The sequence below is a fragment of the Rhododendron vialii genome, chromosome 3a, assembly GCF_030253575.1.
Source record: "Rhododendron vialii isolate Sample 1 chromosome 3a, ASM3025357v1".
Classification (NCBI taxonomy): Eukaryota; Viridiplantae; Streptophyta; class Magnoliopsida; order Ericales; family Ericaceae; genus Rhododendron; species Rhododendron vialii.
Window position 1 is genome coordinate 32,940,273 of NC_080559.1, and position 15,554 is coordinate 32,955,826.

Genomic DNA, 15,554 nt, shown 5'->3' on the forward strand with positions numbered 1-15,554 from the left:
TCACTCTCGCTCTCGATTCCCGCTTTGCGATCGGACTCTCGACCCTCGCGAATTTTAATTGTTTGGAAGGTTTTTGAAAAAGACGCTTTTACGCTTGCGTTCCTGCCACCCCCTACACGCATTATGGGACTTGGGCCTAGTACTCAAGCCGATATCAAATGATTTTTACTTTTACTCTTAATGAAATTCTAACTTGATTAGCTTGATTTCAAACTCGATGTAAGAAGTTAATTCGGACACTTTTGTTGGTCCAAATGACAACCCGGGAGAGGAAGAGAATTGGGTCTCTCAAATACAATCCAAAAATTTAGAAAGTACAAGCGAGACAGAGAGTAAACCGTTGATTAGAAGTATTTGGGGTCAATGACATTAATCTAAAATCCTAATCCTGTTGGGTTTTAAGGTAAAATCTTGTCGGCTAATATTAATTAATCTAAAAAAGCTTCAATTATGAGTCAAAGACTTGTAATTCCTTCCAATTTTATCTGTTTGTGGCGGTGACTGATCTGATCATCATAAGGTGGAGTTGATCGAATCGAACACTGTGTGTGACAAACGTGTGGAAAATGTCAAGTACTCCTACTTTTTGGGTCGGTGGAAGTTGCCGGTGCGGTGAGGAGCACAATAGTCTTAGTAGGCCACTCTCTCTTTATGCAGAGAGTCTCAAGACCAGAGAAAGATTTCAGCGCCGAGCGGGTACCACATGGTGTCCACTAGGCGCATTCGAGTCGTCCATTTCGATTTTGGATGGCTCGAATTTAGAGAGAGAAAAAAGAGGAGAGAGAGTGTTTCAATCTAGACCGTCTAATACACTTTTAGATGGTCCGGATGTGTTGCTCGGGCACCTTGTCGGCCCGGTGACATGGTACCCACCTGACACCAAAAAATTCCTCTGACATATTCTCCCTCAACAATTTTTTTTCGAGAAACTTTTAGGTATACCGGGGATATCAAGTTCTAAGGTATGCTTTCCGGTTTGGTTTCTTATTTTTCGGCCATTTTTTGATCACATTTGGATGATCGGCTCCGTTCATTTTGTAGAATTCAGCGAGAACCTTAATCTTTAATTAAATTGTGTTCATCGGACTTTATTTGATACATGATCGGCACACGTGAAAATCGCAAAAAAACTAAAACTGGGTTTTGATTCAGTGTGTTTTTGGACTCAATTTTGGTTTTCATTAAATTTCATATGTGCCAATCATGTATCAAATAAAGTCCGATGAACACCATTTGGGTATGATTACAATTCTCGCCGAACTCTACAAAATGAACGGAACCGATCATCTAAATGTGATCGAAAAATGACCGAAAAATGAGAAACGGACCGAAAAGAATACCATAGAATTTGGTATCCCCGGTATACCTAAAAGTTTCTCCTTTTCTTCCAGGTACAAGCACGTGTGGAGAACTAGTTCGATCGCGTAATGGACCTTTCTTTTTCACTAGCTGGCACACAGTTTAGGCCAATTACAGAAGTACTCCTCCCGTTCTATAATGTTTGGCATTTTCAGGAATGCGTGTCATGTATAAATTGTATATATCTTTCAATCCATAATGTTTTAGGCAATGTTTTGAACTTTGTATAATAGAACAAATTAAACTCTATCAAACAAGATCCATATTGCTAATAAAAAAATATTATGGATTAAAAGATATTGTTAATTTTTTCATAAGGCTGGAATAGTGAAAGTGTCAAACATTATGGGACGGAGGGAGTATTTAGTTTGAAGATAATGATCTATGTTTTTAAGCTTCTGAATTGTTTTTTTTTATTAAAAAAAAAAAAAAAAAGGAATGTGTTATACGGAGTATATCCATTTTGTTGCCAAGAGATTAAAGGAAGTTTTATAGGCTTTTTCAAAACAAAAATGCTACTCACACAACATCAAACACAACCTCTCACATACATGTGGGCTCCACACACACTACTATGTGTGAGCTCTACATGTATGCGAGAGGTTGTGTTAGGTATTGTGTTTGGATTATTGTGTGAGCAGCATTGTTGTTTCCCAAAATTAGTCTATTTTATAGAGCACTGAAAAAAAAATCCAGTTGGTTTAGTTTTTCTCTTGAGCAATTTTGGGCTGGGATCCATTGTTTGGGTTTCAATTTAGCAGCTGCACTTCAAATTCAGTAGTCAAATACGTTAATTATTGCAGGGATCTTGGACCCCATACCGTAATCTGTGCACAGAATTTGTGCAGTTATTAGCAGCTCTCTTTTCACAGTGTGTTGTGGGACTTGTTGCTGTCATGTATTTGCACAGGCACGTTCATCCCAACCTATGTTGTATGATGGTTGGAGCACAATAGAACTCATCGCTAATTTCTGTTGATATTGTTGTTTTGTTCTATTTATTTCTCATCATATCTGCCAAAATACACCTTATTAGTCGATGCAGATTTACCAACATGCTCGAGCGATTAACCCCAAGGGGCTGACCTTGTTATCAAAGGTGTGGGACTTTTAGGAGTTCGTTTTCTCTTATGTTTAGGGATCGAAACCTCGTAGGCGCTATATATTGACTCTTGTAACGTTGCCTCGACTTTAGTTAGAGACTCCGCTAGTAAACGATGGAATTGATCCTTTGAAAATTACTACTCGTCAACGCGTACATAAGTTGGCCCAAACATCTCGCGTCTAACAAAAAGGAAAAACATGCTCTTGCAATCTTGATCGTGACTATACATTTTACATGTGGTTTCCATATATGCATCCATGTTGAACTTAGTTGACCAGATCACTTGTGGACCTAAATGATCCAGGCAACGGTCCTACTAAAATTGTGCTCTTTGTTCTGATTTTGAGGCTTAAAAGGCTCTCCAAACCTTTCTTGAGCCCAATCTATATCTGGGTTAGCCAGTTTGAAAACCCCAAATTAAGGTTTGGGCCTAGGGGGTAGAATTGGGCCGTCCCTGGTCAGGCGTAGTCATGCATCACGGTGTCGAAAAGAAGAAACAGGGCTCAAGAAAGGAAGGCATTGGGCTCATCAAGATTACTTAATTAGAATACAATTTCACTGCATTTTCCCTTTCCCTTTCCATTGTATTTTTTTCCTAGATTTAAACATAGCATTAGCCATAAATCTATGTTAGATCATGCATAAACTGGAGCATTTACAAGCATTCAATCGACCTGATTCTTTTTCCCTTTATAAATTCAAAACTCTTAACACAATTTAACTTTGTCGCATGAATACATTAGTTGGCACACAACCCAAGCACGATGTTATTCGCGTTAATTGGAAGTCGTAGGGTACTTTCAAAAAATTGGAATCGTCCCTCTAACTATCATGAACCAATTTTATTTCGTCACAATCTTCCCTCTCATGGAAGAGTAGATGCGACCTTTTAAGTCGCTTTAGGAAATGTAATTGACCAATTGCAGGATTTTTTTAAAACAGGGATGGTTGGGTTGAACACCGAAAGGTCTTTTTTTAAGAGGAGGCAATGCATGATAGTTAAGTGGTTTATCGGTTCCTCTCTTATGTGCTTGTGATCCTCACACTCGAGGATTGAGCATGCACATGAGAGGGAGTTGACCAATTCAATATACTACTCTCTCCATGATTCCATCTCCATCTATTGGTTGCAATTATCACTTTTTGTCGTCCCCAAAAAAATCATCTCACTTCAAAACTAAATGAGCAATATTCAACCCCGTCCCTTCTGATAGAAAAGTAATGAAATGGTATTAGATTGGAGGGTAAAATAGAAAAATGACGTAAGACATGTAATGATTGTGTTATCTTATTAAGTTGAAATCACTAAAGAGACCAACAAATGGAGATGGAGGGAGTAGCTACATGTGATGTGATACTCTAATGTCTATGGCAATAATCACTAACACTCGCTCTTTTCAAAGACAATTGACACCAAACACACCAATAATTGATTATGAATCACATCTCTCATCCCTGTTAGCTACATCAAGCGTGAATGCTCAATCCACAACAACTAACAAATCTAATTGTTTTAGTACACATCACTATTCCTGGACCCAGAGGAGAGTACCATTTTATAGGGTGTCACTAATAAAATAGTACATTTTATAAGATAATTATGAAAAAACCTAATTTGCCTAGAGTTTATAAATTTGCTATGTTTTCTATCTCTTCTATTAATAAACCCACCGATTAACATATCAACCAAATAAAGAAACAGAAAGTAATAAACAATAAACACTATCGAACACAAGATATACGTGGTAAACCCATTTTCTAGATCCTCCACCTTGATCCGCACTGCCAATATACATCTCCCACAACCGCCGCTGCCTTTCCATTGCAAGACATACCACACTCCAATGGCTCTTCAGGGAATGTTCCACTGTGCACGCTTTCGCGATGATCTGTCCATTGTTTCTGTCTACAACATTTGTTGTGATGTACTTCAGCGATATGAATAATCTTAGCACGTACCTCTTCAGAACTGTCATGTTATGGAGCTGGAATGCTCTCTTTAGCGAAAAGCAAGATAAGACAATAAAGTCAAAAACTTGAAACAAACGGAGGAATTAGAAACTGCATCACATCTACTGCTGCAATGGAAGGTCGCTTGGTTAGCCTGGGCCAAAATTATTCAACGGGAAATTGAATGGGTATGCCCTCAAAAAACTTGTGATTAGAGTTGGTGGCTTTCGAACAAATATAAAAGGGGTGGAGAAAGGATGCTGGGAATCATGTTTTTTTGCAATATTATGGTTAATAATTAATACGGTCATAGAGGAATGACATTATTGAATCAGGTGCTAACCAACTCACCTAAAAGCAATTGCCGTTAGGGGGAGACGCAACTTAATCTTTAAGGGGCAGCGCAGAACCCTACACTTAACGGCAGACAGACATGAAGGGTTTCGCAATGCTACCCATACAGCACCGACGGGTGAACGCGATTAGTCTTTCCAATGCGTTTACCCCGCGCCAGCAAGAGGCGTCTCGAGTACAGGGTGGATGCTGGCCCCCATAAAACCAACAGACATAATTGAGACCATTTAGTTAATTCCATAAAACATTCGAAACTTTCTGCTTTTTTTAAATGGTTTTTTGTTAGAAATTAGAATAACTAGTTTCTAATTAACAAGAAAAATGGAGCCTTGATTGCTTTATGCACTCTGTCCTTGGATCCAGAGAACAAATCCAGTTGATTGTATTCGATTATTTCTGATATCGGAGCGAAAACAAAACATTTTTCGGCAATGACAAATAGAGGATTGGATTGCATGATTAGTCTGTGGTTTGTTTGGACACCTGGACGCAATTTTTGACACCTGGACGCCAATCTTGACATATGGACGCAATGGTATAAAGCGTGATTAGTATTCACGATGGTCTGTTTTTTTATACATCGTGGCCGTAAAGTTTTTAACGTTGCTGCTGACCTCATGGCCGCAATATAATACCCTCTGGCCGGATTGTTGGACTTCTCGTGAGAAATTGGGTTTTCCAAGCGGGCCTCTTGGGCTTATAGAATTGTATTGGGCTTGGCCTGCCTCTATTTTAAGTCGAAATTGAAATAATATCAAAAACATACTTAAAAATCTTCCAGTTGGCCCAATACATTTTTTTGGCAATCTGCAGAGAGAGACAGAGAGAGAGAGAGAGAGAGAGATTTAGCGTGGGTTCACATTATATATATTTTGTCTTCAATATTTTTTTATTAAAAGTTACTTTTTGCAGTTTTTTCAAAAAAAATTCATTGTAATATTTTGAATTAATCTTTCTTCTCGACAAGAGAAATAAAAAAAAGTATAAAAATGTGGACCGAAATTGAAAAAGGTTCAATGAGACGATAATGTAGGCAAAAAAATTGGTCTTTAGTAAAATTTTCAGACCCATTTGATTTTGATCCTCGAGATGAATAATTAACCCAAAAACTACAATGTAAACTCAATAAAAATTCAGAATGCATGAACAAAAATTTCGAAACAAACAATACAAAAATATAGCGTGAACTCATAATACTTTTTACGAGATTAAAATCCTTGTTAAAACGCTTACAATGAACTTCGTTGTTTTTAATCAAAGTATATTAACATTATTTACATTGTAAACTATGGGTAAATATAAGTATATATCAAGTTAATAAAAAAGTAAATAAATCAAGTTCCGCAAATGCGAATTTACACACTTTGCAATTTTCAAATGTGAGGTCGTTAACTACTAATTCATAATTTTAATGGCGTATAACGACAAATGACATATAACCGTTTGCATAAGTTAGTCATGAAAAGATGTTTTGGGAGAACAAAAACACGATCTATGAACCAATATATTTTACGTGAACTAAGGCCCCGTTTCAGAACGATAAATAAATATTTATTTTTTAAAAAAGTAATTTCAAGCTCAAAAATTATATGCTTAAGTAAATAATTTTTCTATCACTATAGATCTTGTTTAATAGATCTCATTGAGATCTTTAATACGGTGTAAAAAAAATTGAAAAATTATTTTTCATTTACATTATTTTTGAGTTTGAAAATATGAAATAAGTAATTTTTTTTTAAGAAGGTGTTCTGGAACGGAGCCTAAGCTCGCTTAAACTAATGGTTTGTTTGGTACCTATGAAAAAAAAAAGAAAAGGAAAATAAAATTCCTTTTTTTTTATTTGAGAGAAAAAAGAGAAGAAAATAATCAACGGTCTTACTATTGTGGACGATAAATAAACTAAAAGACAAGAAAAATATGTATTTCTATGTACTTTTTACACTATCAATTGGCTGATTTTTAGAATTTTCCAATAATCAAATTGGCTTATGAACAGTAAAAATCTTTGTTCTCAACCAAATTCGGATTCTCTTCGAAACCATATTCGGAGGCCGAACTTCGGAAGCGAAGTGTCTCTCTGTGTCTCTGGTCTCACCCCTGCCCAGCCTCTGCCGCCGCCGCCTCCGCCTCCGCCTCCGCCTCCGCCTCCGCCTATGAGCAGCAGAACCAAAAACTTCCGCCGCCGTGCGGACGACGAAGACAACGACGACGACACACCCAATGGCACTGTTCCCCCCTCGACCTCCTCCACCAGAACATCAAAATCCACCACCGCCACCACCAAACCCAAAAAGCCCACAACCCCCCACCACCAAGCCCCCAAAAAACTCCTCAGCTTCGCCCAAGACGACGACGAAGACGACTCCCCCGTCTCCCGTCCCCTCTCCAAATCCAAACCCTCCTCCTCCTCCTCTTCTCGCCTCAACAACAACAACAACAAACCCTCCTCCTCCTCTTCCCACAAGCACACCTCCTCCAAAGATCGCCCTCCCCCTCCCCCCTCCAACGTCCAACCCCTCTCCGGCACCTACACCCCCGAAGCCCTCCTCGAGCTCCGCAAAAACACCAGAACCCTAGTCCCCTCCTCCTCCTCCCACCACCGCCCTCCCCCCTCCGAACCCGTCGTCCTCTTGAAAGGCCTCGTCAAGCCAGTTTCCGAAACCCTAAAACAAGCCGACGAATTGGACCGCAACGACGACGACCGAGAAGAAGAAGCAACCACGGCCCAATTGGCCGGGATAGGGCTGGGGAATTCGTTCCCCGATCAAGCGACGATAAACGCGATCCGAGCCAGGAGGGAGCGGCAGCGACAGTCGCGGGCTGCCGCGCCGGATTTTATATCCTTGGACGGGGGGAGTAATCACGGGGAGGCGGAGGGGTTGAGCGACGAGGAGCCCGAGTTTCGCGGGAGGATAGGGTTTTTCGGGGATAGAATCGAGAAGAAGAAGGGTGTATTTGATAACGATGATGGTGTTGGTGAGAGGGTTGTGGCCATGGAGGGTGTTGGGTTTAGGAAGGAAGTTGTTGACGAGGAAGAGGAGGAGGATAAGATTTGGGAGGAAGAGCAGTTTAGGAAAGGGTTAGGGAAGAGAATGGATGAGGCTTCATCTAGTGGTGGTAGGGTGGTAGGGACTAGTAGTAATAGTGTGGCTTTGCCAGTTGTAGCTCAGAGCATTATTCCGCAACAAAAGTACGCGTACGCTCCCGCAGTAGCTTCGTATCCTTCGGTCCCGAGCATTGGAGGAGTGGTCGGTGAATTGCCGGGATTGGAAGTGATGTCGATACCGCAGCAGGCTGAGGTTGCTAAGAAAGCTTTGCACGACAACCTTAAGAGGATGAAGGTATGCCTTGGAAAATTCACTTCTTTAACGTGCTTTGTAGTTCTATGGAATGGGATGAGGTGTTGATGCCGTTGTTGTGCGAAATTAAGTATATAAAGTCTCACTCATGAAGGGAAAAGAACAAGAAATTGCATTGAGGGAACAATAATGACGCAACGAAAGAACAGAAATAACTGTTGCCCCTTACAATTGTTAGCTGAGATATTGCATTACTGAGAAATGAATTAGACAAGTACTGCCTTTTTGTTTTTGTGCATCATATTTGTATGCTAGAAAACTGACTTTGCAACTTGGAAATGGTATCTGGTCGTTCTTATGTTAAGTCAAGTTGTTGATTTGCATTGTACAACCCATCCCTATCACAAAGCATGATTTAGGTGGCATTGTGGTTAGTTTAGTGTGGTGTGCTGTATGCTCGTACTGTTGAACAACTTAATGGTATGCGTAGAAGTAGTTTTCAATGTTTCTTCTGACCAACATTTCTATGAAGTGCCTGTGATTCAAATGATCCAGATGAAAGGTCATTGTATGAGCTCTAGTTTCGATGGTGTTCCCTTTCACAGAAAACATGGTTATAGGCACCCTTTTGTTTCTTCATTGGCAGGAATATCAAGTGATTTCTTATCCATATTTATCTCCACGTAAAAATGGATGTGGCATCACGAAATTCAATTGGCCAAATGTGAACTCATTAGAGACGTTTTGCTCAGATGGGTCGGTCTGGTTTGGTGTTGTGGTCCGGTGTCGTAGTGGCTACAAGTTGGAGAAGTCTGTGGCGCGGCGGTTGGGTCACGGGCCTCACGGCCGGTCTGGATAGGGGGGATGGCTGTAGGGTTTCTTTTTCTTTTCCTCTGTATTTTAGGTGCTGGGCTTGGCCCAATAGGTGTTGTGGGCTTGGCCCAATGGGTGTTTCCTTGGTTGGCTTCTTGCCAATCTCGGTTTTGGGTCTCAGATTCTTGGATCCTTGCTCTGTTAGTCTTTGTAACAACTTAAAAGATTATAAAAAAGCCTTTTTGCCAAGCAAAAAAAAAGAAGCAACCTTTTGCTGTTCTTGATAAAAATTGTTTGATCATCTCGTTTGTATGCCAAGTTCTTTTGTAGTTATTCCTTTAACAGCTGTTTTCGTTCGTATTTTATCTGTCCACAATCCCACATGACCTCTTCTGGATTACTTCTTCTTTATCTTATGTCTTTGCGTCATTAGACAATTGGTGGTGCACAGAAATGTATTGCATGTATTTAAGTAACTGATGCCAGTGTTTTTCATGTATATTTGTCTCCTTATCAGGAATCCCATGGCAGAACCATGGCATCATTGGATAGGAATGATGAGAACTTGACCACCTCGCTGTTGAAAGTCACTGCTCTTGAGAAATCTTTATCTGCCGCTGGTGAGAGGTTCATCTTTATGCAAAAGCTTCGTGACTTTGTTTCTGTTATATGTGACTTTTTGCAGGTACGAATTAATCTGATTTTTGGGTTGCTTCCTTTTGTAGCTATTTTGATTATTTTCACAATAGATGATGTATGGAGAGCTGTATCTTTTTTGTACTCCTGATTTTTCTCTTGAAGTATCTGTCTGCTGCAGGAGTAACAAGAATGGACAATCATAATTCCTGTTTTATTTTTTGAAATATCTGTCTGATGCTGTGGTAGTAGTTTTAACATAAGTTGAGTTCAATTTCGTATATCAAGTCTGTTAGCCCAAAAGTTGCTTAGGGACCTCTATCCTGATGGAATTAGAATGTTTTCCAGTAACAATGCTGAATGTGTAAGTTTTAGAAAGTCTAAGAGTTCCTTTAGGTTTTGTAGCATTCATAAAAACGGTGGCTTGTTATAGAAAAGGATGGGAGTTTATTGAATGTTTTTTCTTGATTGATCAATTACTTTGTCCCTTTGCTATTGAGCGTTGATTTCTATATGTTCTTCATAGTCCCCTGAGGAGAAAAGCCTTTCTCTTGTCCACTCTCCTCTCTTTCTTTTCTTTTTTTTGTGTTTGTGTTTAATCCTCTTTTAGTGTGCTGTTTATAACTTCTTTCATTATTAATATAAACCCATTGTTAGAACATTTTAGAAAGTTTGCATCATAGCTGATATTACAGGTTTTAGTGAGCATGGATTAGACATTGTGAATGCTAGTTTTGTAGTTGGTGTGGGTCAAAAGGGTAATATTAGGGGGACGGAAATTTGAGGAGAAAACCCTAAGGACGAGTCATGGCCAACAAAAAACTTCAGCCTCTTTGTTTATATTGTTGATATTCTGTTTCAGAATCAAAAGAAGAATTGCAAATTCAATGTGTCTTTGTGATATGAAAAATACGTACATTTTCCTGTAAAGAGAGGGAAAGGGAGGGAGGGACCCCCAAAACCAACCATTATCTATACAGTTATAAAGGATGGACTATACAACATCAAACCAAAACCCAAAACCAAGACCAACCAGAATACTTGCTCTGATAGAGCGTGAAAGTAAAGTGCTAGTATCATTTTCCATTGCCATACAAGAAAGAGGGAGTGTAAAACTTGACTCGAGGATAAAAAGCCTTTTATCTACAATATTTGAACTAAAATGATTGTATGCCAATCTATGCTATGAGTCAACAAACCGATGTTGGTTGAAAAAACAAATACCTCTGTTATTGTTAGAGGTGCCAATCCTACATCGATCAGGAAGCTACCTTGTTTCCGGTGTATATTAATGTACAATAGCTGACATCAGTAGTGATGGCTTGTTCACTGTTGGACAGTGAACCTGTGGTTGGAGGGACCAGAATGTGTTGGTCTATATATGAAAAGACGAAGGCAGAGATGGGTTGATCACCGTGAGATGGTGAACCTGTGTATGGAAGGGCCAGATTGTCCATAAAAGATCCAGAACCCCAATTACTGCTCAGAATTTTCAACTCTGGCAAGAGCCATGGCCCCCCTCCTCTCTTCCTCCCCTGCACATCAATGCTCTTAAGCAGCTGCTTCTGTGGCCAATCTTTTGTGATTTGCTATGTGAGCGCTGGTTTGGTGTTCATGGTCGGTGTCTGTTCCCATACAACAGTGCTAACATCTCCTGTAAAAGGATGTCTGTATCCATTTGGTTCTTAAGATACATGGTTCTTGGAATATCTTTGACTACGATGCTTTTTTTTGTTCATTCCCTGACCCACAATTCTGAAAGTATGCAACGCCTTGGGCAATATTAAAAACCGACACAGTAAGATGCAATTTTATTACAAGACTGAAGGAAAATTAGAGACAGTCCCTGAAAGTTCTAGTGTTTTGATTTTCTTGCCGTTATATTTGCAGCTTCTTTTGCCCAAATGATATGTTAAAGCCCATGAATGGTCCTTGCTTCTTGTTCTATTCTAAATTGTAATGTTGGTTTCACTTTTTCAGCATAAAGCTCCTTTCATAGAGGAACTTGAAGAGCAGATGCAGAAACTAAATGAAGATCGTGCAGCAGCAATCTTGAAAAGACGATCTTCTGATAACGATGATGAAATGCTTGAATTGGAAGCAGCTATAAATGCGGCAATGTCAGTATTCAGTAAAGGTGGTGGCAGTGCTGCTATGATTGAAGTGGCTACAAGGGAAGCTAAGGCTGCATCTTCAGCAACAAAAGAACAGAGAAATCTTCCGGTGGAGCTAGATGAATTTGGTAGAGATACAAACCTGCAGAAACGGATGGATATGACTAGAAGAGCTGACGTACGACGGACCAGAACAGCTCGATCAGATGCTAAAAGACTATCATCCATGGGAAGTGATGGTCCCTATCAGCAAATAGAAGGGGAATCAAGTACTGATGAGAGTGATAGTGAGACTGCTGCGTATGAGTCAAACCGTGATTTGTTGCTTCAGACTGCGGAACAGGTTTTCAGTGATGCAGCTGAGGAATATTCTCAACTTGCTGTGGTTATAGAAAGGTTTGATAGTTGGAAAAAGGATTATCCTTCAAGTTACCGCGATGCTTATATGTCACTAAGTGTACCTGCTATCTTCTCTCCATATGTAAGATTGGAGCTTCTAAAGTGGGACCCACTTCACGAAGATACGGACTTCATTGATATGAATTGGTTAGTAGCCTCTGCCCAAGTTTCAGATAAACCAAGCAGGAATCTTAATAAACCAAGCATGAATCTTAATAAACCAAGCATGAATCTTTGTTCAAGGATAACAGGCGAGAGGTGAACATTAACATCTCTTTATCTGAGCTGCAGTGTTTTTTTCACGTAGTTAGTCAGTAAGGTACATTGCCTAGTATCTACGAATGCGATTAAAATCTAACTCCTATGTCCAAGGACACGGGGATACGGGAAAAAACATCATTGATACAGTATTATTTTGTTACTTCCTCCGTCCGGATTTAATAGTCCATTTTTGGAGTTCGTGCCATTTTTCAATCGATTATATCTTCTAATTTATAATGTTTTACGTGATTTTGAAAATATTGTATTATAGAACTAATCGAGATCTATCAAACAAGATCCATATTCGATATGAAATTCATTACGGATTCAAAGATATAACTAATTTTTTAGCCTGTTAGAATAGAACTGTGGACAATTAAATCCGGACGGAGGGAGTATTTTCTAAAGAGAACTTGTGTTTACAAGGTGAGCATTGCATGAATGTATGGGAGTGCTCTGGATAGTTATATAGTGAATGTGTAGTACTGGCCACGCTTGCTAGGTGAGTGGACAACTGCAGACTTGGATACAAATCATACACTTACCCTGGATTGTCCGGTATTTTGTGCTTCACACATTTAAAAGAGTCCACATAACAGAGTGCATATGGAGCGTAGACACTTTTATTTTGAAGCAATTATGTATAGATGGGATTTTTTACTTTGATTATTGTATGGACATGCTAGATATTTTCCTTTCGTGCCTGTTGTGCCCGACTCTTCATACATTTTGAAGGGGCCCCATAAATTGTTAACTGCAAATATGTTGCTTCCTATTTCCTTTTAGTCATCTGATACTAACTTTATCTTTTGCAATTTGCCAGGCATTCGTTGCTTTACAGTTATGGTATTGAAGATGAAAATGACATCAGCCCTGATGATGATGATGCTAACCTTGTTCCTCAACTGGTGGAGAAAGTTGCAGTTCCTATTTTGCATCATGAGATAGCTCACTGTTGGGATATGCTGAGTACCCATGAGACGAGGAATGCTGTCTTGGCCACCGAGTTGGTCGTCAGATATGTTCCTGCGTCCAGCGAGTCTCTCATTGAATTAGTAGCAGTTCTTCATGACCATCTAGCTGATGCTATTGCTGACCTTGCGGTATGTATACAAAGCTATTCCACCAACCATATCAAACTTGCTTTTTTTAATTTCTATACTTGATTGGGGTAGTTGGGATGGAATATAGAACAGATATTTTTGGGGAAAATACTGAAAAGGTTTTGAGGTTTTCCATTTCCCGCCTTTCTTTCAGAGAGAAACTCTTGGTGAACCTCTGGGAGATTTCAGATTTCTTATAAACACTTGGGGTACTGGTGACATGGTTCCTGTTATTAGTTTTTCCATTTTTTGAGTGAGTGTTTTCCTTTATCTTTTTTCACCTTTTATGCTCTTGAGCCATTTTTAGCAGTACAATTTAGTTTTGCTGCTTCTGCTTCCCTTATGAGAACCTCACCCATTCAATAAGGGAGTGGAGTGGCTGTTGATCGTTACCTTTTTGTTGTAATTATTCATCAGTTCATCTAATAGATTTAATTCATAGGTCCCAACATGGAGCCCACTTGTACTGAAGGCTGTGCCGAATGCTGCACGGGTGGCAGCATATAGGTTTGGCAGATCTGTTCGTTTGATGAGGAACATATGCATGTGGAACAAGATTATTGCATTGCCTGTTCTCGAGAGGCTTGTTCTTGATGACCTTTTGAGTGGAAAAGTTCTTCCTCATCTACGAAGCATCCAATCAAATGTTCATGATGCAGTCACGAGAAGTGAAAGGGTAATTGCTTCCTTATGTGGAGTATGGGCAGGTCCAAGTGCCGCTGGGCAGCGCAGGTACATTTATTATGGTAGTTCATACTCTTGGCTTTTTATAGTTAGTTGTTTATAAGTTAATGACAGGATTGGCTACTTTTCATGCATCATGCAGTTATAAGCTCTAGTTAATAACCGCCAGGGGTCGATCAGTTGGTTAGTGACCACACTTTAGTGGAGGTCACGTGTTCAACTCCTTGAGGCTATCTGCTTCAACAGGTTTCATGCTTGGCTTTGATTCTGTGTGCGATTGTGCATATGTAGACCCGGGGTTTGACCCAAGTGGGTCCCATGTCATGAAAAGAAAAAACCTAAGCAATGATATTTGCAAATTTTAGCTTGTGCAATTAGTGCTTGATCCTGGCTTATATCAGTTCTCTGCCTTGTACAAGCCATCCCTCAAATTGAATGTGCGCTTCCTAATCTGTTGGAGTTTGATGGTATTGGTCACTGATGTTTGAGTGTTGTGGAGCGACTGATTGGCAGAAAACTGGAACATTTAATGATTGAATGTATAACCCAATCAACAAAATACTTGACCCTAAAAAGCCCCAACAAATGAACCTTAAGGGTCATCTTTCATAAGAGCATAGGCTTTAGCATCCGACTATATTCTTGTTCACATATTAGATTGCTTATTGTGTCCTTACTGATGTTTGGCACATTTTTATGCCGACCCAATTCAATTCTCTCTCGTCTCGAACTGCTTGGTGTCCTTGAAATAGGAAAAATTTCCAGTTCTGAATTCACGAGATGGGTTTCCTGTAATGTGTTATTTTACTCTGCAGGCATATACTGCCGTTGGTTGGCAATTGGATGCTTTCTGCACGTGCTGCTTTTTTCTTTTTTCCACATAGCTCGATTAGGAACTCTTTTCTCTAATTCTTCTTATTGGTGTGCAGCCCAAAATTGCAGCCACTGGTGGACTACTTGCTGACACTAGAGAGGACACTGCAGAAAAAGCATGTTTCAGGGGTGAGTGAGGGGGAGACTAGTGGACTTGCTCGTCGATTGAAGAAGATGCTGGTTGAGCTCAACGAATATGACCATGCCAGGGCAATATCTAGAACCTTCAATCTCAAGGAGGCACTATGATCTCTCTCTTACGACCATGCCAGGGCAATATCGAGAACCTTCAATCTCAAGGAGGCACTATAATCTCTCTCTCTCTCTCTCTCTCTCTCTCTCTCTCTCTCTCTCTCTCTCTCCGGTAATGCCGCTTCTAGAACACTGATTCGCTATTGTAATCGTCTGGAACACGGTACATGATTGGGATAGAAATCCAATAAGTAGTAAAATTGTGTTACGTGTTTGGCAGCCATTTTCCCCTTTTGCTATGTGTTGATTATAGAATTATTTAGCGTTTCTTTGGGAACGAGACAAGGTAATGGACATTTGGGTCCTGGTTTTTTGTTAGGAGATGGATGGCCTAACCATGAGTATCCAAATA

At 39.8% G+C, this 15,554-nt stretch overlaps 1 protein-coding gene across 1 annotated transcript; it reads left to right on the top strand.

Moving 5' to 3' along the window:
* Positions 1-6,814: 6,814 nt before the first annotated feature.
* LOC131320126 (transcriptional repressor ILP1) lies at positions 6,815-15,425 on the top strand. Its single transcript, XM_058350723.1, has 6 exons — positions 6,815-8,109; positions 9,398-9,565; positions 11,497-12,176; positions 13,114-13,393; positions 13,836-14,125; positions 15,007-15,425. Exons 1-6 carry the CDS (start codon positions 6,922-6,924, stop codon positions 15,197-15,199), a joined length of 2,799 nt encoding a protein of 932 aa, XP_058206706.1. The 5' UTR covers positions 6,815-6,921; the 3' UTR covers positions 15,200-15,425.
* Positions 15,426-15,554: the final 129 nt, after the last annotated feature.

What these genes read in the sequence shown, in the direction of transcription:
- LOC131320126 (XM_058350723.1), top strand. Translation starts at nt 6,922, where the DNA reads ATGAGCAGCAGAACCAAAAACTTCCGCCGCCGTGCGGACGACGAAGAC. An exon ending in GACTTCATTGATATGAATTG is followed by an intron (nt 12,177 to 13,113) that starts GTTAGTAGCCTC and finishes GCAATTTGCCAG; the next exon opens with GCATTCGTTGCTTTACAGTT. An exon ending in AGTGCCGCTGGGCAGCGCAG is followed by an intron (nt 14,126 to 15,006) that starts GTACATTTATTA and finishes ATTGGTGTGCAG; the next exon opens with CCCAAAATTGCAGCCACTGG.